This window comes from Vipera ursinii (assembly GCF_947247035.1).
Source record: "Vipera ursinii genome assembly, chromosome: 13".
Classification (NCBI taxonomy): Eukaryota; Metazoa; Chordata; class Lepidosauria; order Squamata; family Viperidae; genus Vipera; species Vipera ursinii.
The window spans coordinates 12,752,743-12,776,212 of NC_139526.1; the positions used below are offsets into that span (position 1 = coordinate 12,752,743).

At 43.5% G+C, this 23,470-nt stretch overlaps 2 protein-coding genes across 6 annotated transcripts in view; both read left to right on the plus strand.

Moving 5' to 3' along the window:
- Positions 1 to 23,470, plus strand: part of LOC310646412 (uncharacterized protein) — a 25,429-nt gene continuing 1,959 nt past the window's right edge. Inside the window, exons 1-9 of one of the 5 annotated variants that reach the window (XM_083372871.1) lie at positions 3,223 to 3,264; positions 3,370 to 3,450; positions 9,249 to 9,366; positions 11,376 to 11,484; positions 13,062 to 13,182; positions 13,748 to 13,837; positions 14,930 to 15,016; positions 17,213 to 17,323; positions 19,065 to 19,363. In XM_083372871.1, coding sequence (XP_083228997.1) covers positions 9,314 to 9,366; positions 11,376 to 11,484; positions 13,062 to 13,182; positions 13,748 to 13,837; positions 14,930 to 15,016; positions 17,213 to 17,323; positions 19,065 to 19,132 — 639 coding nt within the window. In that variant the 5' untranslated portion in view covers positions 3,223 to 3,264; positions 3,370 to 3,450; positions 9,249 to 9,313 and the 3' untranslated portion in view covers positions 19,133 to 19,363. Of the gene's footprint in view, positions 51 to 1,996; positions 3,451 to 9,248; positions 9,367 to 11,375; positions 11,485 to 13,061; positions 13,183 to 13,747; positions 13,838 to 14,929; positions 15,017 to 17,212; positions 17,324 to 19,064; positions 19,364 to 23,470 lie in introns of those variants that run through there. The other 4 variants (XM_083372872.1, XM_083372869.1, XM_083372870.1 and 1 more) reach the window with 4 other exon arrangements.
- Positions 19,069 to 23,470, plus strand: part of IGFALS (insulin like growth factor binding protein acid labile subunit) — a 17,551-nt gene continuing 13,149 nt past the window's right edge. Inside the window, exon 1 of the mRNA XM_083372798.1 lies at positions 19,069 to 19,143. The gene's annotated coding sequence lies outside the window, so the exon portion shown is untranslated. The remainder of the gene's footprint in view (positions 19,144 to 23,470) is intronic.

The following is a 23,470-nucleotide window of genomic DNA, read 5'->3' on the forward strand; positions in this document are numbered from 1 at the left end:
GGCAGAACCGACTCGGCCGGCTCTGCTTTCCAAGCTCCGCTTATAACAAGGTCCATTGTTTCACTCTCCTTTTGTTCTGAAGCTCATCTCTATAATTATCTTAGCACAAGATTATTTTGTTGCTGTTATTATTATTATTTTTTAAAAAAAAAGAATGTTCCAAGGAGAAAGGATTGTGATTGTTGTAAGCTTATGAGAATGTGTCACGAGCAACGATTCAGGTGAGTTTGGCTTAAGAACCAACGCTGTAGCACCTTTTCTGTCTCTGCGGAGACCCCCGACAAAGCTTTCATTTGCATTGTGAGAAACCTTTTGACTCGGCTCAAACCAATGGGATTTTACAAAAGGGATGAAACTAGACTTAGGTTTGGATTTCTTCATGATTTAAAAAAAAAAGCTTCTTCCTACTCGTCTATTCTTTGAAAAAGACGAGTGGGTGTTTCATTTTAGACTTGCCGCCTTGTATTTGTGGCGCTGCTAAATCCTGTGCATCTTTACTCCGAAATAAGCCCCCTTCTATTCAGAGCAGCCCTTTCTCCTGTGAGAAGGCGTAGAATTTCAGCTCTAAACCGACCGTATTACTTGAAAACCGCCTTTGAGAGGTTAAAAAGGCTCGTTCAGTTATTTCTGACCTTTTTATTATTAGTATTCTCTTGGTGATACAAACAATTGTATTAACCCGCAGCCGGAAAGTGGGCCTTTACGGAAACCTCCTTTCGCGCATGAAAAGGGGACTGTCTTGTGTGCAGCATCTGAAAGAAAAATAAAGGAAGTATTTCCTGCCCCCCCCCTCCTTGACAGTTACTGGCTTATCTCAATGGCAAACCTCTGTAAACCTGCATTGTCATGGCGTGTCAATAATCAGTTGCATTTATGGTCAAACCTTGATTTAATTTGTGCAGAGGGCATGCAGGAACTGGTGCATATTGGGAAAAATATTTCGCACGCTTCAAACCCCCCCCCCCATGCCCCGGTGTTTGGGAGACCCTCAGTTGTCATCTTAAAATATTGAAAGTACTTAAAATCAATGTTTTAGTGTTTTTTAGTCCGGTGTTCCCATTAATTTGGATTAGAAGATATCCTACAGCAGCTACTCTCAATCTTTGCCTGAAATGTTATAAGGTTTCCTGCCTGAGCAGGGGATTGGACTAGATGACCTCCAAGGTCCCTTCCAACTTTATTATTATTATTATTATTATTATTATTATTATTATTATTATTATTATTATTATTATTATTATTATCTTTTGGGCACCAGGGACCGGGTTGTGTGGAGAGAGAGTTTTTTCCATGGACTGAATGGGGTGTGATTTTGCCTGCTGCCTGCATCCCGCGGATGGGGCTTTGCTGGTTTGTGTGGACCATTTTTTGGCATGCTGCAGTGCTGTTCCATGGACCAGGGGTTGGAGACCCCTGCCCTGTGGCCTTTTTTTAAAAAAATAAAAGTATACCTATTATAGGAAAGCTGCTTTTTCTTTTAAAGTTTTTTTTATTAAGCCCTTTTGGGGGAAAAAAGAAGCACAAACCAAGAAAGATAAGGAGCATATAAAAAAGAAATAGAGTAGTAAAAGACAAACAATGACATATAAGTAAGTAAACATGGGATCTAAAACGTCTGGGAGATTATGTTGTTGTGGTTTCCCCCCCCCCCCCCCAGTATGCCATTATTTAGAAAACGATTGAAACCCCATCGTTAAAAGAAAAATTAAAAATCACCATGAAACTTTAAATTGAGGACAATCGGTTAATACAGTAAAAAATTGCTAACTGAATTATTAAAGGACGGGGGCTGTTTAAATGTTGTGTTTCTTGACAAAAATGAAAGTCCTTGGAATATTATTCTTTATTCTAGAATTTAGTATTGTGCTTATGGAGCACTGCTCATGATTAGGTGTGTTTTTATTTCCAGTTCATCCACTCTGTGGATTTTGAATTAAGTTTTAACAGTTTAAAATTAATAGAATACACACACACACACACACCCTGTTTTGAAACCAGCACTATCTTTTAAACAAAATTTAAAACTGCTGTGAAAAAGAAACATGGAGGACAGAAATTCTGTCTGACAAAAGTGTCATGCCATGGCAATGCAAGCCCTACTCCTTTTGTGCATAAGTTGTGAAGTTGCACCAAAGGAGCTGGCAATTTGACAAAAGCAAGCAGAGCTGTAGACCTCCCTGTTCCAGTGTGTTCATTCTACCTCCGTAGTCAGGTTGTCCTAAAACTTCTCAGAATTTCCCATTCTTTTTAATTTAAATATTATATGTGTTAATCAGTGCCACCACCCATATAACAATTTGAATAAGTTCTATCAAAAAGCGCTCATCTGCTTCCCAGTAGACCACGGGAATTCCAGAATTTCACAGCACATGTTGTTTGATATCCTTTGGCTATGCCAGGAATTTCTGCATGCAAATCCTAGAGCCGGAATGAACAATTGACAAAGAAATCCCTTCAGCATCATCTGCTTTTGAGCACCATCAGAGCTATTCAAATCTTTCCCAATGTTGCACCATGGCCTATATTGTTTGTTTGTTTTTCTTTCGAAGATGGAGATTTTTTTTTAAAAAAAAACACAAAACCCTGTAAACAACAGGTCTCAGCTTGTGTTTGTAAATCTGAGTTAGCTGCCTTTTTAATCATGAAGAAATTTAAAGCGAACTCCACAACCTTCTACAGCAGTGTTTCCCAACCTTGGCAATTTCCAGGTATGTAGACTTCCAGTCAGTCCCATAATTCCACGGTGGGCATCACCCTTGACAGAATTCTGGGGGTGAAAGTCCACGCACAAATGAAGCTGCCAAAGGGAAGCAGTGCTCTAAAAGATTGCTCAATCGGATTTTTTTTCAAGTCAAAAGTTTCTCTTTTCATTCCCCAGAACCAGATGAATTTGTATATTATTATTATTATTATTAATAATAATTTTTTTGGAGAAAAAAAAATAGAACTTTGTCAGAATTTGGATTCTTTCTCGTTAAAGCAGTACTTGGTTCTGCAGATGGGAGCTTCTTTCTTTCTTTTTTTTTTTTTTTTTGCTCTTGGGAATCCCGTAGAATTGTCATTGATTCAAGGAGAACAAATCCGGTCATGTCAAAGCAGTGTCCGCTGGGTTGTTTAGTGTCTTTTTATCTAATGAACAACTTGTTTGAGCCGATTGTGTATTTGCAGTGCAGAGTTGCCGTTTGTTTTCTCCTAAAAGCCATAGCTGTGAAGATGCCAGTTGTCGAGACAAGACAAGACGAGGAAATACTCCTGGGTGTCAAGGTAGCTCCAGGCCAAAACCAAAAACATCAACCACTTCCCTGCAAAACATCATTTTGGGAATCTTTGTTTGGAACAACATCCTTAACATTTTGCGTTTTGTTTTAGAGCTAAACCTTATTTGTGGTTTAGCCTACAGCTAGGAGTGTTTTACAGTCAAGACAGTATGAAATGTGACTTTGAGAGAAAGTAAGTATTTTTACCTTTACCATTCCATTTCCCCATCCTTTGAGGGAGAGCAATCTTTTGATATGCCAAACGTCTTCCACTAAATATCCTTTTTTCTCCCACAAATACCAGTTTGAGACAAGATATTTAATACTCTACCCTGGCTTCAGCAGGAACAGCTATGAGATACGAGCTCTATATTGCCGTCAATTAGGATGTTTCCATAGATGCATCATATATGATGTTTTAACCCAAAGAAGAGTAGATCTGCTTGACTGTATCTTTAGGCTTAAATGTTGATGTTTAGCAAAACCCCAATTGGATTTCAGGGACAGTTTAGCTTTCCCTGGTTTGGTACTTCTAATTTTTTCATCTCCTTGGCCCCGTAGCAGTTACAGAAACATGCTAGGCTGGAGAGTTGACTTACACCATTACATATATTTCTTACACATGGTGCATCTCAGTAGTTCCAATATTGGTTCTACCTGAATACCCGTAAATGTAAATGAGCCCTCTTTTCCAACCTCCTGCCTGTCAGATCAGTTGTTGACACTGAACAAGCTTCTTTTATCTTTTGTCATTTTAAAACGTTAATACTGTATAAGCAGCATGTATTGGAGTAGAATGGAAGCATGAGATCCATAGAGCTTATAAAAACGTGTCACCAGCCTGGCTTTAAAAAGCTTCTCCTGGCAACGCAGGTGTGTGTATGTGTCTCTCACTGTGTAATCCAGTTGGAACCTACCAGTATCTGACTATTGAGCCTGATCCACACAGTTAGAGAAGTAATTTCTTAGAGCTTTGTAAGCAATAGTTTGTTCTTTCCTGCTCATTGGCTATATCTCTCTTGCTTAGAATGTGTGCCACAATTGTCAGATTTTTGTCCTCTGACTGACCAGGCTGCCACTGCGGAGAGCATGTACATAGAGCTTAAAAAAAATTAAATAGTATTGTGCGGTGCCATGCTACACAGATGCCTTCATGCCCAGTGCGCTATCCAAGCCATGTGGGAGCATGTACAACAACAACAAAAATGCAAACTCAGCCTGGAATAAAATCCAGACAGCAAAGTGTGATAACCAGTGTGAAACTTCCTTCTAGGGGGGGGGGAAAAACCATTAAGGGATCATGAACATTTATAACGGAATCTTATTTATTTTCAGGTTAAGAGTGTGTGTTGTTTTTTGTGCATTTCAAAGCAGAAGTTTATTATAAAACATATCTGGGTAATGGTTTGCTTTTAATAGGACATCCTGAGATGTGCAATCTTTACCAAGTGTATGTGAATCTGATATTTGTGAACAGTTTCTTTATATTTATATTTATATATATACAGACATATATATTATTGCTTGGATAATTTCTGTACACTTGATTTTTTTTGTAATATGAACATTTGGCTCCTTACAAATTGCACTGCTAGCCTCGTCTTTCTCTGCGCACAAACACTTGGAATTCGTTTAGTAGCACTAAGCATGCCTTCCGAGCAGATATCAAATTTACTGCAGCTATGTGATTCTCATTTGCTTAGTTTTGCCTGCTTCCCCCCCCCCCATTTGTGAGATTGGTCCACTCATGGGAGTTTCAGGATCACCCCACCTGCAGTTGCAGCATCTGGAAGTGAAAACTACTGTTGCTTAGGTCTGCTTGCTTCTTTCAAAAACTGTGAAGGAAGAGAGTAGCAAAGGTTATTGCAGGAGAATCAGGCTAAGCTTATTTGCCAGCTGATCTTGTGTGCAGAATATACATGCTTGCAATGTAATCTCAAACAGGGCTGCCCAGAAGTCAGAAAAGGGATGACTTAAGTTGTAAGCGTGAAAGAAGGCTATGGCACCGTTCTCCATAATGCAAATTAATTTAATATAGAAGCATAGCTAGATTTGCTGTTTGCAGGTATACCAGGGAAGAATAACTTTGTCAAGGTGTTCTGTCTTGTTTATGCCAGTCTCACTTTCCCGTCCTAGATGAAATGGATCACAGAGAAACAACGGTTACCTATTTTTCTGCAATTCATTTCTGGTTGTAGTTTCCTTGATGATTGCAGGAAAAAAAAGAGAGAACAAATAAGCAAAATGAGATCAGTTTCTGCTGTAAGGTTATATATTTCTTCAATCTCCTCCAATATAGAGGTTTCAAGGTAGCATGTTATTCTTATGCCTAATCATGTACTGTATATATGATGCCATGTGATATTTCAATGATGGCATTCCATCACTGTTTTCAGAAACTAGAAGTTATGGACATATTGGATAAATCAGTGCAATTGTGCACAGAAAGAAAGTTAATATTTGTGTCAAGGTTATGATTTCCAGGTTGGAGTGTTGTTGTTTTTTTATACAGGCAAAAAATTCTGCTTAACAAATCTATCTGGGTTGGGCATTTCAAGCTGTTTTGCAGCCCAATAGGAACAGACTATAAAAATGTTTCTTATCAGCCTCTCTTTTTAAAAATACTTCAGACGGTTGATTCAGCAGCAGCAGTTAAGAAGAAAGTGGGTCGACAGTCTTGGGTCCTTTGACTAAGAAAATAAGTTTAGTTATTTTATTGGGACTGACTTCTGAGTGAACTGACTTGGAATTGCGCTGCAGGCATATATATATATTGCACACACAGACATGACTTACCTAGTCACAGCTATAACTCCAGAACCAATTAGTTAATCTCTTTATATTTAATGGGTTACTTTCCAAAACCTGTTCTTCCTCTTAAGTTTCATCAAGGATTTCTGTAATACTTCTGGACAAAATAAGTAGTTGTTGATGTGCGCAATCTGTATACGGCCTAGACCAGGGGTAGGCAACCTTGGCTCTTTTATGACTCGTGGACTTCAACTCCCAGAATTCCTGAGCCAGCATAGGGGAACTATGGCCCCTTCGTGACTCGTGGATTTCAACTCCCAGAATTCCTGAGCCAGCGTGGCTCAGCTTGGAAACCTCTCCGTTTCCCTTCAGCACGGCTGGCTCAGGAATTCTGGGAGTTGAAGTCCACGAGTCATAAAAGAGCCAAGGTTGCCTACTCCTGGCCTAGACCCACTAACCACGATAAAGCCAAAGTACTTTTAAGTCTCCAAGTAATCCACGGGATTCTAAAGTGTTTTATTTTGGCTGGATTATACCTCATTGATCAAGTCGGTGGAAGTATTCCTAACACACTGCATTGGAATTCAGTTGCTATCCAACGATAATAGTTGTAAAAGTTCTGTTAGAACTGGAATACGGAAATGAAGTTGCACCTGTTTTCTGGATGAGCAAACTACGTAGTTAGACAAAGCTAATATACAGCTGTATTGAATTTTTGAATTTTGATAAATTAGACTGCTTGTCCTTTTTTTTAATAACAAATCACAACCATTGGCAGCTCTTTACCTCCTTGCCCCATCCCAGGCGTTTTTTTTTGTTTTTGTACAGCGAATTATAGTCTACGTTAGCAGGACATGCAAAGTATGCTTTCTGCGTAATTGTAAAAATTGGGAGGAAAGTACCTTGTAAAAACTGAAGTGATTTGCTCCCATGAATTACGTTTACAATCTGCAAACAAATTGTGTAGCCTAAAAGGCGTTTCAAATATATGCACATCTAAATTAGAGCTTGGAGAGCCTTTTAGTTCTGTGTGTTGCCCACAGCCGAGACCAGAATGTTTTTTTGAACTAATACGCAGTCCTAGCCTAAACAACAACAACAACAACTGGCAAGTGCCACCACAACAGAAGGTTTCTTTGTGCCTTCGTTGTTTTTGTAACGCGAACCGAGAAACCAGCATTTTGTATTTTATTTTTTCCAGTTCTTCATGACGATGCAGGATCAGGAATCCAGAGCCTTAAAAGAAGTGGTAATTGCAAAATTGCCCGGGAAGAACCAAAGCATTTTTCCACTTCTCTCGCCAAGGCCCACACCCCCTATTATTATTATTATTATTATTATTTAATCTACCAGGAAAATAAAATTAGAAGTTTTTTCTGCACTGTCCTCCAAACGTTACCCGTGCTGGGGGAGTGGGCGGGTGTTATTTTATATTGAAGATGTAGATAATTTCTGAGGACGCTTCTGTCTTCGTGTTGAATAATAGGAACACCCTCTTTTTTTGATTGTGAAACTGAATTAAGACATGAGCACAGATCTCTGTGGTCAGGGAGATTTTTATTATTATTATTATTATTCCACTGTACTGCTTGCGGTAGACATCGTGCTTCGCGTGACAAGTATTCCTCTTCTTCTTTTCATACTCCCAATTATGTCTAAGCATCTCACTTTATGAAAATAAGAAGATGAATATACCGGTCTGTAAAGGTTGCCTCGTTAATGGCTAGATTATTTTTTTTTAAGGAAAAAGAAAAAAAAACACCTCATGCTGGCGAGCTGAGCATCCAGTGGTTTATTGCCTTTGTAAAAGAGACCATGATGCCTTCGTATTTGCTGTTTGCACCCCTACAATCAATTCCATATGTTGACTTTTGCCATGTTTTGCACATTGTACTGTATATATGTAATGCATATTGTATTTTTATATGTGTAGTACATTTATCATATATTTTGTACATAGTGGCAAGATTGTAGCTAAGGGGGGGAAAAATATCTCAGCAATTTTGCAATTTGTGTGTCAAATAAACAAGTTAATAGACCTGCTGGTTATTTGTTACGTTTGTTTAACAACTCCTGTCTCTTAAAATGGGTATTCTAATCCCATGGAAAAGTGGATGGGCCTTACATCCAGGTTCAAAGAAAAGTAGATGTTAAGTATTGTATGATAACATTGTAACTCACATTTAATTTCTCTAAAGTAAGGTGAATGATGGGTTGGGATGAGTGACTGAACAGACAGTCACTGAATCTATCTATCTATCTATCTATCTATCTATCTATCTATCTATCTATCTATCTATCTATCTATCTATACAATGCTGGATCCTGATTTAGTCCTCCATTTAGCACGGAATTCAATTAGCCATTACTGAATTAAGTCAGTTGTATTGATATCATCATTGTTGTATTGATATCATCATTTTCATTTTGTGTTTTGGTGAAAGGTTGAAGAGTTGCTAATGTACTGTTAGGTTATTATGAGGAAAGGAAGGGAGGGAGGAAGGAAGGACCGTGCATACAACTCCTGTAAGCAAAATGATGGAACAAAGAAGATGGTCATATGTTTTAAAAAATGAATTTCCTAATAGTTCTAAGAAAACTTTGTATTGGCAGAAAAAGGGAATGGGAACCTAGTATAAATCTAGCCACGGGGTAAGGCAACCTTGGCTCTTTTGTGACTCGTGGACTTCAACTCCCAGAGTTCCTGGACTTCAACTCCCAGAGTTCTCTAGAGCAGGAGTAGGCAATCTTGGCTCTTTTGTGACTCGTGGACTTCAACTCCCAGAGTTCCTGGACTTCAACTCCCAGAGTTCTCTAGAGCAGGAGTAGGCAATCTTGGCTCTTTTGTGACTCGTGGACTTCAACTCCCAGAGTTCCTGGACTTCAACTCCCAGAGTTCTTTAGAGCAGGAGTAGGCAACCTTGGCTCTTTTGTGACTCGTGGACTTCAACTCCCAGAGTTTCTGAGCCAGCCTGGCTCAGCTTGGAAACCTCTCCCTTTCCCCTCAGCACAGCTGGCGCAGGAATTCTGGGAGTTGAAGTCCACGAGTCATAAAAGAGCCAAGGTTGCCTACCCCTGAACTAGCCCCATGGAAGCAGCTCCTGAGGGGCAAAAAAAAAAGGATGGAGAAAGAAAGGGATATATAACAGCCCCAATTTCAGCTGAAAGTCAGGGCTGTTACCTCACCTGCTGACATCACAGAGATACTTACATAATCCTGATATTTCTCTTTGTTTCCAGTACTCCTCATCTGAAGGGAGAGTTTGAGTATCGGAGAAAGAAAGAAAAGGGGCTTCTCTCTCACGATGGAGGTGACGCGATATCAATTCTCTAGGTCAGCCAACAATTCTGAGGAAAGGTAAATTAAATTAAATATATCCAAAATTACAGGGGTTAAAGACTGTAGTTACTGGGGAGTGGGGAAAACCTGTTGATTTAGTTCAAATGTGGAAATATCTAGAATTGCTCAGGATTTGATTTCCAATATTTAATGTGAGATTAGGCTGTATTAAAATAGGTTGAAAACTAAAAGCTAGAAACCATAAGATTAGCTAGGAGAGAGGTTCAGTATTATTAAAGGGGAAGCAAATGGCAATTGTTTATGCATTAGGAAAAACGAATATTTTGTGGAGCACAACAAAGGAGTGAGATACCGTTTTTAATATATATTCCAACGCTGTTTAAAAAAATACTTAGAAAATATTTAGAATGTCAAGCAGGTGTAAACATTAAGGGTGGTGATAATGAACAGTTTACATTATGCACACTATACTGTTCTAAGAAATAGTAAGCGAGGTTTATAGATTTTATCCCAGTTAGTTATAAGAATCAAGTCAATGTTAGGAGCTAAACATAAATCAGAATAAAATATTTAAACTGGTTATTATGCTAGAAGGAAAAGCACAGACAGTGGGACAAGATAAATACTTGAGCTGCATTTTGAATAACAGATATAAGAATAGCATAAAAAAAGTGGAACCGGACCGAACAGAGGAGAGTAGCTTTTAAAATAAATAAGTGTGCATGCTTGCTTGTTGGACTTAAAATTGGAACTGAGTTGTATGCCTTGTGAAGTTCCTTGGTGCTCTTTGAGTTTGGTTGTTTCATTGCAGAAGTTGCATTACCCAACTAGGTAACGTTATCAATGCTAAAAAAAAAACCCAATTAAACTCGGAGAGCACCAAAGGCCCCACTGTTTACCCCTGAGCTAGAAAAACAATCTAGAGAGCCATGAAGATTGCTTTGAAAGAAATATTCCCAAGTTTGTTACTGAAAAAGCAAGGCAGTAGCATTGCTTAAGTCCAGTGGTGGGATTCAAATAGGGGAACAACCGGTTCTCTTGCGTGGATGCCGCTTCCAGAAGTCCATTCTGGGCCTGGGGCAACCCAAAAAATTAGCTATCGTTTCTGCCGAGGTGGTGCAAACTGGCTGAATCCCACCACTGCTTAAGTCCCAGAAAAGGAGATCATCTTACAAACTCACTCATGGCGACTCCTTACTGGGATAGAAGAGAGAAGTTGAGGAAAAACACAAACTTTCCTTTCTGTAATCTTATCTCAATAAAGCAGAGTTTCAGTCTTCCTTAGAGTTGGCTACCTTGCCTGGTGCAGCTCAGAAGGCTGACAGACAATGAGAAAAGGGCAGTCAGGAGGGTAGAAACCTCTCAAATCCAGAAATGAGCAATTAAAATATCTTCCATTAATTACACAGGGAAGGTTTCAAGGCCCCCACACAGCACTGAAAGCTGACGCATAGCCAGAAAAATCTTGTGTGCATGGTTTGGCAAAACTAACTGTGTTCCTATCTCAAGCAACAACATCAAAAGAACAAAGAACACTGGGTGTCCTCTTTAAGACAACACTTAACGGGAGAAGAAATGTCTTGCAATTTTCTGTATCGGTGGCCTAACATATCATTTGGACAAGTCAAGGCATGTGGTTGCCACCAAGAGGCAGGTGTTGGTGGCACCAGGACAACAGAAAACAGTCTGTCTCTCAATCTGGACAGCTCGAAGAGACATGGACTTCAACTCCCAGAGTTCTCTAGAGCAGGGGTAGGCAACCTTGACTCTTTTGTGACTCGTGGACTTCAACTCCCAGAGTTCCTGAGCCAGCCTGGCTCAGCTTGGAAACTTCTCCCTTTCCCCTCAGCGTGGCTGGCTCAGGAATTCTGGGAGTTGAAGTCCACGAGTCATCAAAGAGCCAAGGTTGCCTACCCCTGCCCTAGAGAGTCCACATCTGTTCAAATGGTCCAGGTTGGGGAACACTGCAGTAGAATGATCTAGCCTGACTTGTCCTTCCTATGAAGCCTGCCTCTCTTCCCCTTGAGGTGCCTTATAATCCTCTGCTCCATCTGTTGTATTTCCAGGGTCCTCGCTCACTATAGTGAAGTGGTATTATTTCTGGAAGGAGAACCAGATATTCCAGAAGAACTCCGAGGAGCCAAGAAGGGGATGCTGTACCTCACTCAATACAAAGTAAGAGCTCTTGGCCCAGAGGCTAAAACATATAAGGAACAGTTGCTGGAATTGGGTATGTCTATTTTTTTCCCCAGCAAGCAAACAACTTTTATTTTGATCAAAATAGAGTTGGGTGGCCACATCTCTCTTCATGGCTAAGGGAAGCAGTGGCTCAGTGGGTTAGGACACTGAGCTTGTCGATCAGAAGGTCGGCAGCTTGGCGGGTCGAATCCCGAGTGCCGCGTAGCAGAGTGAGTGCCTGTTACTCGTCCCAGCTTCTGCCAACCTAGCAGTTCGAAAGCACGTAAAAAATGCAAGCAGAAAAATAGGGACCGCTACGGTGGGAAGGTAACAGTGTTCCGTGCGCCTTTGGCGTCTAGTCATGCCGGCCACATGACCACAAAGACATCCTCGGACAAGCGCTGGCTCTTCGGCTTTGAAACGGAGATGAGCACCGGCCCCTAGAGTCGGAAACGACTAGCACGCATGTGCGGGGGAACCTTTACCTTTACCTTTAGTCTAATGAAGAGAAGGATGAGGGGGTGACATGGTAGCAGTGTTCTAATGTTTGAGGGGCTGCCCCAAAGAAGAGGGAGTCAAGCTGTTCTCCAAAGCCCCTGAAGGCAGGACAAGAAACAACGGATGGAAACTAACCAAACCCAGAACTAAGGAGAAACTTCCTGACAGTGGGAACAATTAACCAGTGGAACAACCTGCCTCCAGAAGCTGTGAATGCTCTAACACTGGACGTTTTTAAGAAGAGACTGGACAGCCATTTGTCTGAAATGGTATAGGGTTTCCTGCCTGAGCAGGGGGTTGGACTAGATGACCTCTAAGGTCCCTTCCAACTTTATTATTATTATTAAGATGGCCGAAGAAGGCAGCAGCTTCTCTTTGATAAGAAACATGATAGTCCATCTTTCATTTCTGGTGGGTGAATTTCACCAGGACCATTATTAGTCTTGAGAGAGCATTTGAATAAGTCTCCTTATAGGTTAGTGATTTCCTCCATCAACTATCTGAAATGGCATAGGGTTTTCTACCTGAGTAGGGGCTTGGACTAGAAGACCTCCAAGGTCCCTTCCAATTCTGTTGTTGTTGTTGTTGTTAACTTGTAAGCAGCCCACTTTGTATTGAAAAGGACATTAGACGTATTTTACACGTAGCCCTCAACTTACAACCACCGTTGAGCCCATTACTAAGCATGGTAATTGTTAAGTGAATTAGGCAGTCATTAAGCAAATCTGGCTTCCCCCATTGACTTTGCTTATCAGAAGCCCGCTGGGAAGGTCAAAATCTACCTGTACTTTCCTTAAGGTAAACTTTGGAATGAGTACATTTGTAACCCCAGGCTAACTCTCGTGAAATTATCCTGATTTCTCAAGATGGGCAGTGATTAATATTTATATGTTACTTACGTGCAAGGGTGTAGGTCAAGACATACGTTGTATATAGTATGTTTTAAATGTGTGTTATGTATGTGTACACTTGAGAGCAAGCAACCAAATTTCATTTTTAATGCATGCCATTGTGCCCACAGGGGGAAAAAATGACAATAAAGGATAGCTGAATCTGTATCTTAATTGCTTTCCTAGATAATATTCCAGCATAAAGATAAGGGATCGACCATCATTCGTTTTCCTCTGCAGCTGTTGGGAGATTGCTTTCTGGAGGAAGAGCCCGACTCCAAACCTCAACACATCCAAGGAACTCTGAGTAGGTTTCATAATTGGTTTATCTGCTTATCTGTCTTTTCAGCTAAATGTCTAGTTCTCTCTGGAGGATCTCTGATCCAAGCCAGCCAGTCAGTGGAAATGGTCAGGGATTGGGAAAGAAAAATAATGTCCTAGCTCACTGTGATGACAATTCCCTTTATTTGCCCCAGTCCCTTGGTAGTCAGAATGAATGAGTCAGCAGAGGAAAGTAATAGCAAACTTGTGGACTGGGAGAAGCCAAATTCGCTTAATCCTTGCGTGATTCATTTAACAGCTGCAGTGATTCGCTTAACAACCGTGGCAGGAAAAGGTAAAATTGGCCACAAGTCACTTAAACAACTGTCTTAGTCAGCAATGGAAAATCTGGTTCCAATTGTCGTGAGTCGAGGACTGCCTGTACAATTCTCATCACTGCCTCTTTAAACACATCTGGAAAGGTCCAGGTGTAGCTTTCATAGCTTTGCAGGAGAGGGAGGCAGACAGGAAAGGAAGAGACCTAGATTAGGTCTTCTGTAGTGATGCCTCATCCTTGAATTTAAGATCTCAGCATAGACTTTTCTTCTCAGCTTCCACCCAGGGACTTCTGGTTTTCAAGTTCACTTTCCAGTATGGAGCTTCTGATTGCCTAAACATGATCAGAGATCTAGTAGATTCAGGTAAGCTGTTTTCCTTGAACAGTCATCTTAAGATTTATTCTTTCTATTTTGCTCTCTCCAGCAAGAAAGCAAGGGGTCACCTGATTAAAAATGCGCAAATAGGCAGCAGGTTTCTTTTATTTATTTATTTATTTATTTTTACATTTCTACAGAGAGCATCTTAGCTTACGAGTTATTATCCATCTAGCTTTCTCCAACCTGATGGCCACGGGGGAGATACAGTCCGACAAAACTGGAAAGGACGAGGTTATGGAAGGTTCCCACAAAGCCACCAAAAAGAGAGTGCAATAGTGCCACAATTAATTAATGCCCCTGTGACAGCATGTTAGACTAGGATTCAGGAAAGTCTGGTTCAAATGTTCGTAAAGCCGTGACATTTGCCAGATGATGTGGTGAACAGAGAGCGTGCTCCTCACCATATCTATATTGATGTTATTCCTTTGGAAGAAGATAGGATAAAAGTGGGGCAGATGAAGTGATAGATCAGGGGTCTTCAAACATGGCCCTTTTATGACTTGTGGACTTTGACTCCCAGAATTCCTGAGCCAGCCGCGCTGAGGGGAAAGGGAGAGGTTTCCAAGCTGAGCCATGCTGGCTCAGGAACTCTGGGAGTTGAAGTCCACGAGTCAAAAAAGAGCCAAGGTTGCCTACCCCTGCTCTAGAGAATTCTGGGAGTTGAAGTCCACCAGTCATAAAAGGCCAAGTTTGAAGACCCATGATGTAGATGATGTCAGAGGTCTTCTCCGTCTCTCATCCCATTCTTGGCTTCTGTGGCCTACCTTTCCACCTTGTGAACTAGGTTTGTATATCCATGAGGTTCAACAGTTTGGAGTTGATCATGTTGGATAAAACCCAGCCATTGTGTAGGAGAAAAGCAGACAGAGCTGAAGGGGGGGGAGTTAAGTGCGTTATCAGTCTAGAGTTGTTACGTTGCCATAAATGATCCAAGTCCCACCCTTGTTGAATTCTGTTGACTGGGGAATTCTGGGACTTGAAGTCCACCAGTCTTAAAGTGGCCATGTTTGAGGGCCCCTGGCGTATGCATTGAATCTCAGTGATACGCAACCTTTACCTTTTTTCTCAACACAATAGATATTTTGAAAGAGGCTACCAATCTCCAAGAATACCCCACCGCCTCCATCTATACCTACGCCCACCCTGCGGCACCACAGACAACCCGTGAGTACCGGCGGGCGTTATTTGTGTTCCCAAATGCTACTTGTTTGTTCTTTCCCCCAGAAACGCTTAACGAAGCCAGCCTTTTCCCTGACCGCAGAAAAGCTTAGCCTCCTTATCCCAGTTAAAGGAACATACAAAGTGGGTTTTCTTCTGTTTTGCCCAGTCTGGGTTGAAATTACAGGCAGTCCTTGACTTACGGCCATTTGTAACTTTGCAAAGTTACAGCAGCACTGGGAAAAAAAGCAACCGATGACCAGTTTTCCCACTTAACAGCCGCTGCAGCATCCCGATGGTCGCGTGATCCAAGCTTGGGCGTTTGGCAACTGACATGTACTTACGACGGTTGCACTGTCCCGGGGTCATGGGATCACCCTTTGTCACCTTCCCAGCTGCTTTCCGACAAGCAAAGTCAACCCCGGGGGGGGGAGTTGGATTCGCTTAACAACTGCATAATTCACTTAGCAACTTCGGGGATTCACTGAACAATTGTAGCAAGAAGGTCGTAACAAGGGGGAGACGACTCAGTTAGCAACTGCCTTACTTAGCAATGGAAATTTGTGGCTGAATTGTGGCCGTAAGTTGAAGGCTACCTAGACCAGGGGTGATTCTCCAAGATTTCTGGCTGATGTCTTTTTTTTCACCCTTACCTATCTATGCAAGAAGGGATTCCCTTGCATGCAAAGTTTGTGTCCCTCCCGCCAAGCTATGGCTCCTGAAAGCTTTCTACTGATGTCAGTGTCAAGGCTGCTAACATCGGATATTTTTGCATTGACAACAGATGGAGAGGCAGCCATTTTCTTCTTTTTGCTGTTAGAGTTAGATGATGTTGGGGGAGGAATGTGCATGAGAATCTAGCTAGACATAATAACACTGAACCTAGTGTGAGAACCAAGGTTATTGAAATAAGAAATGATAAGAACTGGGCTGGAGAGCTGGAGGGGAAGCCCACGTTTCAAACTACTTGGGGAATGTGATTTATGACTGTTCACTGGAGGAGGGAATTGTGCTTTGATACTATGTGCTCAGGGGATGGGAATTCAAATTTTTGGCTTTGATTGTCTTAGTGCCGAGGCTATGCTACTCAGTAATAATAAGTCTTTATTGATTATTGATTAGCCCTTGGGCCATATCACTGTGCTACTCAAATAAAGATTCTTTAAGGTAAACAACGCCTCGAAGTTCTTTGAAAGAGTTCCATCTGTCAGAACCATGACAGTCAGCTTGTCTTTGCAAAAAAAGAAATCAGTTCTCAACAAGAAGCATTTCTTTTTAGGTGCAGGGACCCTAACCCAGTCAGTCTCATGTCTAAGGAGCGTGGTTCTTTTTTCTCCGTGCAGAGGTGGCGGCGGGGACATCTGAATTCCTGGGAGGGAGGGAGGAAATAGAGAGCACCTCCCTCCATTTCACACCACACAGACTGACTCTCCACTCCCACTCCCTCTTGCTGAAGGACAGAGTTGTCCCCAGTCCTAAGGGCAGCTGGCTGAGAAAGATATGGAGATAGGCCGGTTATCTGCCATCTGAGGCATCTGAGACCGGGCTTAAGAGGCTAAGTCAATAGCCACTTTGGTCTGCCGCTGGGGGAGAGTGACAGTTCAGTGAGAAAGCCATGTGGAGTCTGTGCAGATCTCAAAGGCCTGATACTAAAGCTTGCAGAGTTCTTATTTTGTAAGTTGTATCCTCAACATCTGGAAGGCTCCAGGCTAGAAAGGTTTAAAGGAGACACTGCCCTAGCCAGTTAAGTCGCTGTTCTACAGATAGTCTACAGATATGTGTGTTTGTGTGTGTGTGTGTTGGGTGGGTATATGCATAACCCTTTGTCATGGTTATGTAGTGTATATCAGAGGGGGTTACCCTTTGAGAGCTGAATGCAATGAAATTTCATTTTAATGTATGCTGATTAGTGTACCTTTAAACTGATAATAAAGCTATTCTATTCTGTTCCATTCCATTATTCTATTCTATTCCATTCCATTCCATTCTCCATTCTTACTCTACATTCTATTCTATTCTATTCCTATTCCTATTCCTATTCTATTATTCTGTTCTGTTCTATTCTATTCTATTCTATTCTATTCTATTCTATTCTATTCTACTCTACTCTACTCTACTCTACTCTACTCTACTCTACTCTACTCTACTCTACTCTACTCTACTTTATTCTATTGATACGATGATTTTTTTTTAACCCCACAGGTTCTCTCAACATGTTACCACTGTGGCCTCCCCCTTACCCTGGTCCCCCAGAGCTCCCCCCACCCTATTCTGAAGTGGAAGCAGAATCTCCAGGAAGAAGCAGAGAGACAGGTAAATCAGCAAGGCAGATTACCCGTCACATTGGAGGCCAATCGGTCCAGTCATAAGAAAGGGGATTTTGACTAAGCGTTTAGAGGTAACCCGAAAACTTGGACAGGTTGCTCTGCAAGTTTATGGCTTGTGCTTCATTACTGATTTGGAACAGATTGAGGGACAACCCTAACATTAATGAGAGCCAGTTTGGAGTAATGGCTGGAGTAGCATTTATTCCAGCCGCGCGAGTTTTGATGGGAGCTTCCCGATACTCCCGTGTAACACCTCTTCTCCGTGAGCTGCATTGGCTTCCGGTTGCCCTCCGGGTGAGATTCAAGGTGCTGGTAATGACCTATAAAGCCCTAAATGGCTTGGGTCCGGACTAAGGGAACACCTGCTGCCGGCATCATCTTCCCATCGTCCTGTGCGCCCCCACAGAGAGGGCCTTCTCAGGGTACCGCCGGTTAATGAATGCCGGCGGGTTATTCCCAGGGGAAGGGCGTTCTATGTGGGTACGCCTGCCCTATGGAACCAACTACCCACAGAACTTAGGACTGCCCCCGACCTTCGCTCATTTCGCCGGGACCTGAAAACTTGGCTCTTCGATCTGTTTGGTCCAGACTGTGGGGTTCTTAATTTAACTGGGTTTTAGATTTACTCTTGGGGCTTGAATTTGTTGTTTGAATTAATTGTTTTAATTGTTTTAAATTTTTTGTATTCATGGTTTTAACTGCCCTGTAAACCGCCCTGAGTCCTACGGGAATAGGGCGGTATACAAATCCAATAAAATAAATAAATAAATTCCACTTTGGAGTAAGCTGCTGGCCTAGAAACCAGGTGACTGTGACTTCTAGGCCTGCCTTAGGTATAAAAGCCAGCTGGGTGACTTTGGGCCAGTGTCTCCGTCTCTCTCAGCCTAGGAAGAAGAAAGTAAGGGCAAGTTTCTTCTGTTGGAGAACCCGTTGGGTGTCATGCTTAAAGGCACCAGGCTAAAAAAAAAACGGGACACCACGGATTGTAGCCCTGCCTTAGACAAGCCAGCTGGATGACTTTGGGCCAGTCACTCTCTCCCTCACCCCCAAACAATCTTGCAGCGTCGTCGTTTGGAAAACAGATGTCAGGAGTACTAAATATCTTCGCTGCTTTGCGTTTATTCCCCCTCCCCTCCCTTGCCCCCAAATGCAGGATAAACAGATGATGATAGATGGTGGCTTCCAGAAGGCTAGCCGCCAAAGATATCTGGGCTGCAGCCATCACCAAAAAAATAGTAGGAAAAAAGCCAGTGTTTCAAAGAAAAGGAGAGAGAGGAAGGACCAAATCGTGACAAGCGCTTCTAGATCACCCACTTTTGCGTGTTCAGGAATGTACGTTCAACGCACGTCCTTAAAGTCAGATCTAGTTTGCCCCTTTAGAATGCGTCTGTAGCTCATGCTGCCTGCATTAGTTGCAGCAGGGTATAAACCAGGACCCAGATTGTTGGGGGCAACTAAGCTGACTTTGTAAAAATGCCGCTTGGGGGTGTGTGTGAAAGCCCTAATAAGCAGGCATATATATAGAATGAAGGCTACTGCTAAGCTTGTAAGCCGCCCTGAGTCTTCGGAGAAGGGCGGGATATAAATGGAATTAAAAATAAAAATAAATAAATAAAACCAAAGGAGGGAATGAAAAATGCTTGATGTTTTTTTTAAAAAACAAAACAAAACACCAGAAACCGGTATTAATTTTCTCTCTTTTTCCCCCCCCCCCCCCCACTTCATAGAGAACCAGGAAACCTGTTGCCATTGCAGAGGACACATGGTTCAGAATCCGGCAAACAGGCTGGACTAAACACGTTACAGGTGCCTACACGTTCCTTTTCTGTAAGAACGAGGGCCGGTTCGTACTTTTTATTTTTTTATTTTTTTTTATTTTTCCAATTTTCCTGGTCGGGCTGGATCTCAACCGTTAAGATAGCTCTTATTAGAAATGCTTGCCGGCTCAGTACGATTCGTAACAATACAGGTGGTCCTTGATGTACAGCCCAACATTTCTGCTGCTAAGCCGGATGGTGGTTAATTTAATTTTAATTTAATTTATTAATATTTCTATACCGCCCTTCTCCCAAAGGACTCAGGGCAGTGTACAGGGCAAGAATAAAACACAGAGTTACAAAAATTAAAAGGTAATTAAATACATGCCCATAAAAACAGTTGATACATTTAATAAAAACCCCAATAAGTTAGCATTGCCCCATTTTTACCATTTTTCTTGCCACGGTTGCTAAGTGAACCGCTGCAGTGGTTCAGCTAGTAACACGGTGGTTAATTGAAGCCGCTTTCCCCGTTGACTTTGCTGGTCAGAAGTTCACAAAAGGGGATCGCGTCACACACACACACACACACACACACACCGGGGGATACTGCAACCGCCGTAAATGTGAACCGGTTGCCACCTGAACTTAGATCACCTGACCCTGGGTATGTCGTAAGTGTGAAAAAACGGTTACCAGTCACCTTTTAAATTGCCATTGTGACATGGAACGGTCGCTAAATGAACAGTTTTAACTCAAGGACTTTCTGTGGAAGCAATCTAGGTCTACTTTTCCGTCCACTTCTTTGGCTGGGAGAAGCTCGGCAGGATTTTAAAATGAGCTCTGCCGGGATTTGGAATTGCTAAAAGTATTCGCATGAGGTTATTCGAAGTGTAAATTGAATGCTTGCCTTGATCATGAACCCATGTTTGTTTGGATAGCTGGCTTTTCATCCCCGCCCCATCACTGCCCAGAAAGTCAGGTAGTCACAAGGGTGCCTGTTTTTCAACAAAAGGTTGACTTCTTTTCTCGCCAATGTCAATTTTACATTGGACCATGGTTATCTAATCTGATTGGGCAACGCACCCTGTCCCTACAAATGAATTCCTAGAAGACACTATAATGGAAAGCCACCCCCTTTGGGCACCAGCAGAAGGTGATTGCAGCCCGAGGTGAAATGTGATGACGCACTCCCTACGACTCCATGCCACGAGGGAGTGTCTCAGGACAAACCTATCTGGGTTTCGTTACTTCCAGAGATCATGTCTCTTAAAAAATATACTGACCGTGTTGGAAGGTTGCCTTCAATAAAGGAGAGAATATTTGGAGCTTTGGGATTGAAATGAAGGCTCCTTGGTGCTCTCTGAGCTTGGTGGTTTTCTTGCAGACGTTTCACCACCCAAACTAGGTAATGTCACCAGTGCTGCTGATGTTACCAAGTCTGGGTCGTGAAATGCCAGCAAGAAAACAACCAAGCTGAAGAGAAGCACCAAGGATCCCATGGGGCTCCTCCACTTCCTTCTCCTTCTCGCCTTCCTCCTCTCCGCAAACCCCTCTCCCTTCTGGCACTGATGACGTTACCAGTTAGATGGTACCGCCCCAGACGCTTAATGGATTCCGCGAGATTCCAGGCAGCGCTGGGGTCCCCACCTGCCTCCCCCACTCACAGCTCGGCAGATGCCTTAGTGGAAGCTTGGGAAAGGGCAGCCACTGAGGCTCTTGACCGAGTTGTACCCTTGCGGCCCCTGACCCGATGCAGATCCCGTCGAGCTCCATGGTTCTCCACGGAGCTCCGGGAGATGAAGCGCCGGAGACGGGGCCTAGAGAGCGGTTGGAGGTCCAGCCGATCCGAATCTGACCGATTGCGACTAAGAACCCATATCAGGTCTTATCTCGCTGCGATAAGGGTGGCGAGGTCTAATCACTTCGCTACCCTTATCGCGTCCGCAGATAATCGCCCGGCCGCTCTGTTTAGGGTGACTCGCTCCCTCCTTAATCAGGAGGTGAGGGAGGAACCCTTGCAGGGTCGTGCCGAGGAGTTTAACAATTATCTGTCGGACAAAATCACTCGGATTCAGACCGGTTTGGACTCTGACTGGGCAGAGTCTGGCGATCAGGATGCGGGTGGTCTTGTCGATATCACTTGGGAGGAGTTTGATTCTGTGACTCTGGAGGAAGTGGACAGGATTATGGGGAGACTGAGCTCCACCACATGTTTATTGGACCCGTGCCCTTCCTGGCTGGTTTATGCAGCCCGGGAGAGGACACGCAGCTGGTTCCAGGCAGTTATATCAGCTTCTTTGAGTGAGGGTAGCTTCCCTGCCGTCTTGAAAGAGGCGGTGGTGAGGCCCCTCCTCAAGAAGCCTGCCTTGGACCCAGCTGTATTGAACAACTTTCGTCCGGTCTCCAACCTTCGCTTTCTTGCGAAGGTTGTTGAGAGTGTGGTGGCGCATCAGCTCCCTTTGGTCCTGGATGAAGCGGATTATCTAGACCCGTACCAATCGGGTTTCAGGCCCGGGCACAGCACGGAGACGGCATTGGTCGCGCTGGTGAATGATCTCTGGAGGGCTCGGGACAGGGGTCATTCCTCTGTTCTAGTCCTATTAGACCTCTCAGCGGCTTTCGATACCATTGACCATGGTATCCTGCTGCGGCGTCTCAGGGGATTGGGAGTGGGAGGCACGGTTTTACAGTGGTTCTCCTCCTATCTCCAGGGACGCTCGCAGTCGGTGTTGACAGGAGGGCAGAGGTCGACCGCGAGGTCTTTCGTTTGTGGAGTTCCTCAGGGGTCGGTCCTCTCGCCTCTCCTGTTCAACATCTATATGAAACCGCTGGGTGAGATCATTCGTGGCTTTGGAGTTGGGTATCATCAGTACGCTGATGATACCCAGCTTTTTCTTTCTACCCCAAACCACCCCAGTGATGCCCTCAACGTGATGTGCCGTTGCCTGGAGGCGGTTCGGGTCTGGATGGGGAGGAACAGACTTCAACTCAACCCCGACAAGACCGAGTGGCTTTGCATACCTTCATCCCGGGTCTATTCGGATATTCCATCTCTTTCTATGGGGGATGAATTATTACCACCCGTAGATAGGGCTCGCAACTTGGGAGTCCTCCTAGATTCGCGGCTCACCTTGGAAGATCACATGGTGGCTGTGACTAGGGGGGCTTTTGCCCAGGTTCGCCTGGTGCGCCAGTTGCGGCCCTATCTAAGCCGGGATGATTTATGCATGGTCACTCACGCGCTCGTGACCTCTCGTCTAGACTACTGCAACGCTCTCTACATGGGGCTTCCCTTGAGGACCACCCGGAGGCTCCAACTGGTACAGAATGCAGCCGCGAGAGTTGTGTTGGGAGTCTCCCGATACTCCCATGTGACACCTCTGCTCCGTGAGCTGCATTGGTTGCCAGTTGTCTTCCGGGTGAGATTCAAGGTGCTAGTAATGGTGTTCAAAGCCCTCCATGGCATGGGGCCGGAGTACCTCAGGGAACATCTGCTGCCGGCATCAAGCTCCCTGCGCCCTGTGCGTTCCCACAGAGAGGGCCTCCTCAGGGTGCCACCGGTCAGAGAATGCCGACTGGTGGCCCCCAGGGGGAGATCCTTCTCTGTGGGCGCCCCGGAGCTATGGAACCAGTTACCGGTTGAGCTCCGGACGGCGCCCGATCTGCGCTCCTTTCGCCGCGATCTGAAAACATACTTGTTCAAGCAAGCTGGCCTGGCCTGAGGGGGATTGGTGGGGTTTTTTATTATTTTTATTGGGGTTTTTTACTATGTATCAATTGTATTTTAATCGGGCATGCATTTAATTATCTTTTAGTTTTTGTAAATTTCTGTGTTTTTATTCTTGCCCTGTACACCGCCCTGAGTCCTCCGGGAGAAGGGCGGTATAGAAATATTAATAAATTAAGTTAAATTAAATTACCTACTTTGGGTAATGAAACGTCGGCATGAGAGCCACCAAGCTCAGAGAGCACCGAGGACCCCTCAGGTTGCCTTCCACCAGGATGCTAAGAATGCTGTCCTAATTGTAATCAAGTTGTTCATTGCAGTCCGTTGGCCAATGTCTTGGCTTGGCTCTCGGCTCCTCTTTCCACTGTGAGTGACGACGCAAACCACCAAAGCTCCTCCTCTGGTTTATGGCCATCACATCCAAATCAAGAGTCTTTTTCAAACAAACCAGGAATGAGAAGCTAATAGCAAACTGTAGTTTCTGGGGCTTAAGGGGAGGAGTAGTCTAGTGTCAGGGGTCATGATCAGCAAACAGCAGGAGGCATTTCCGCAAGTTTACTCATCCAGTCTCGCCAACAGGAGGAAATGCTGCTTGCTTAATGCCCTACTACATGAACGTAGTCATAGTTTTGTAACCTTTGGTTTT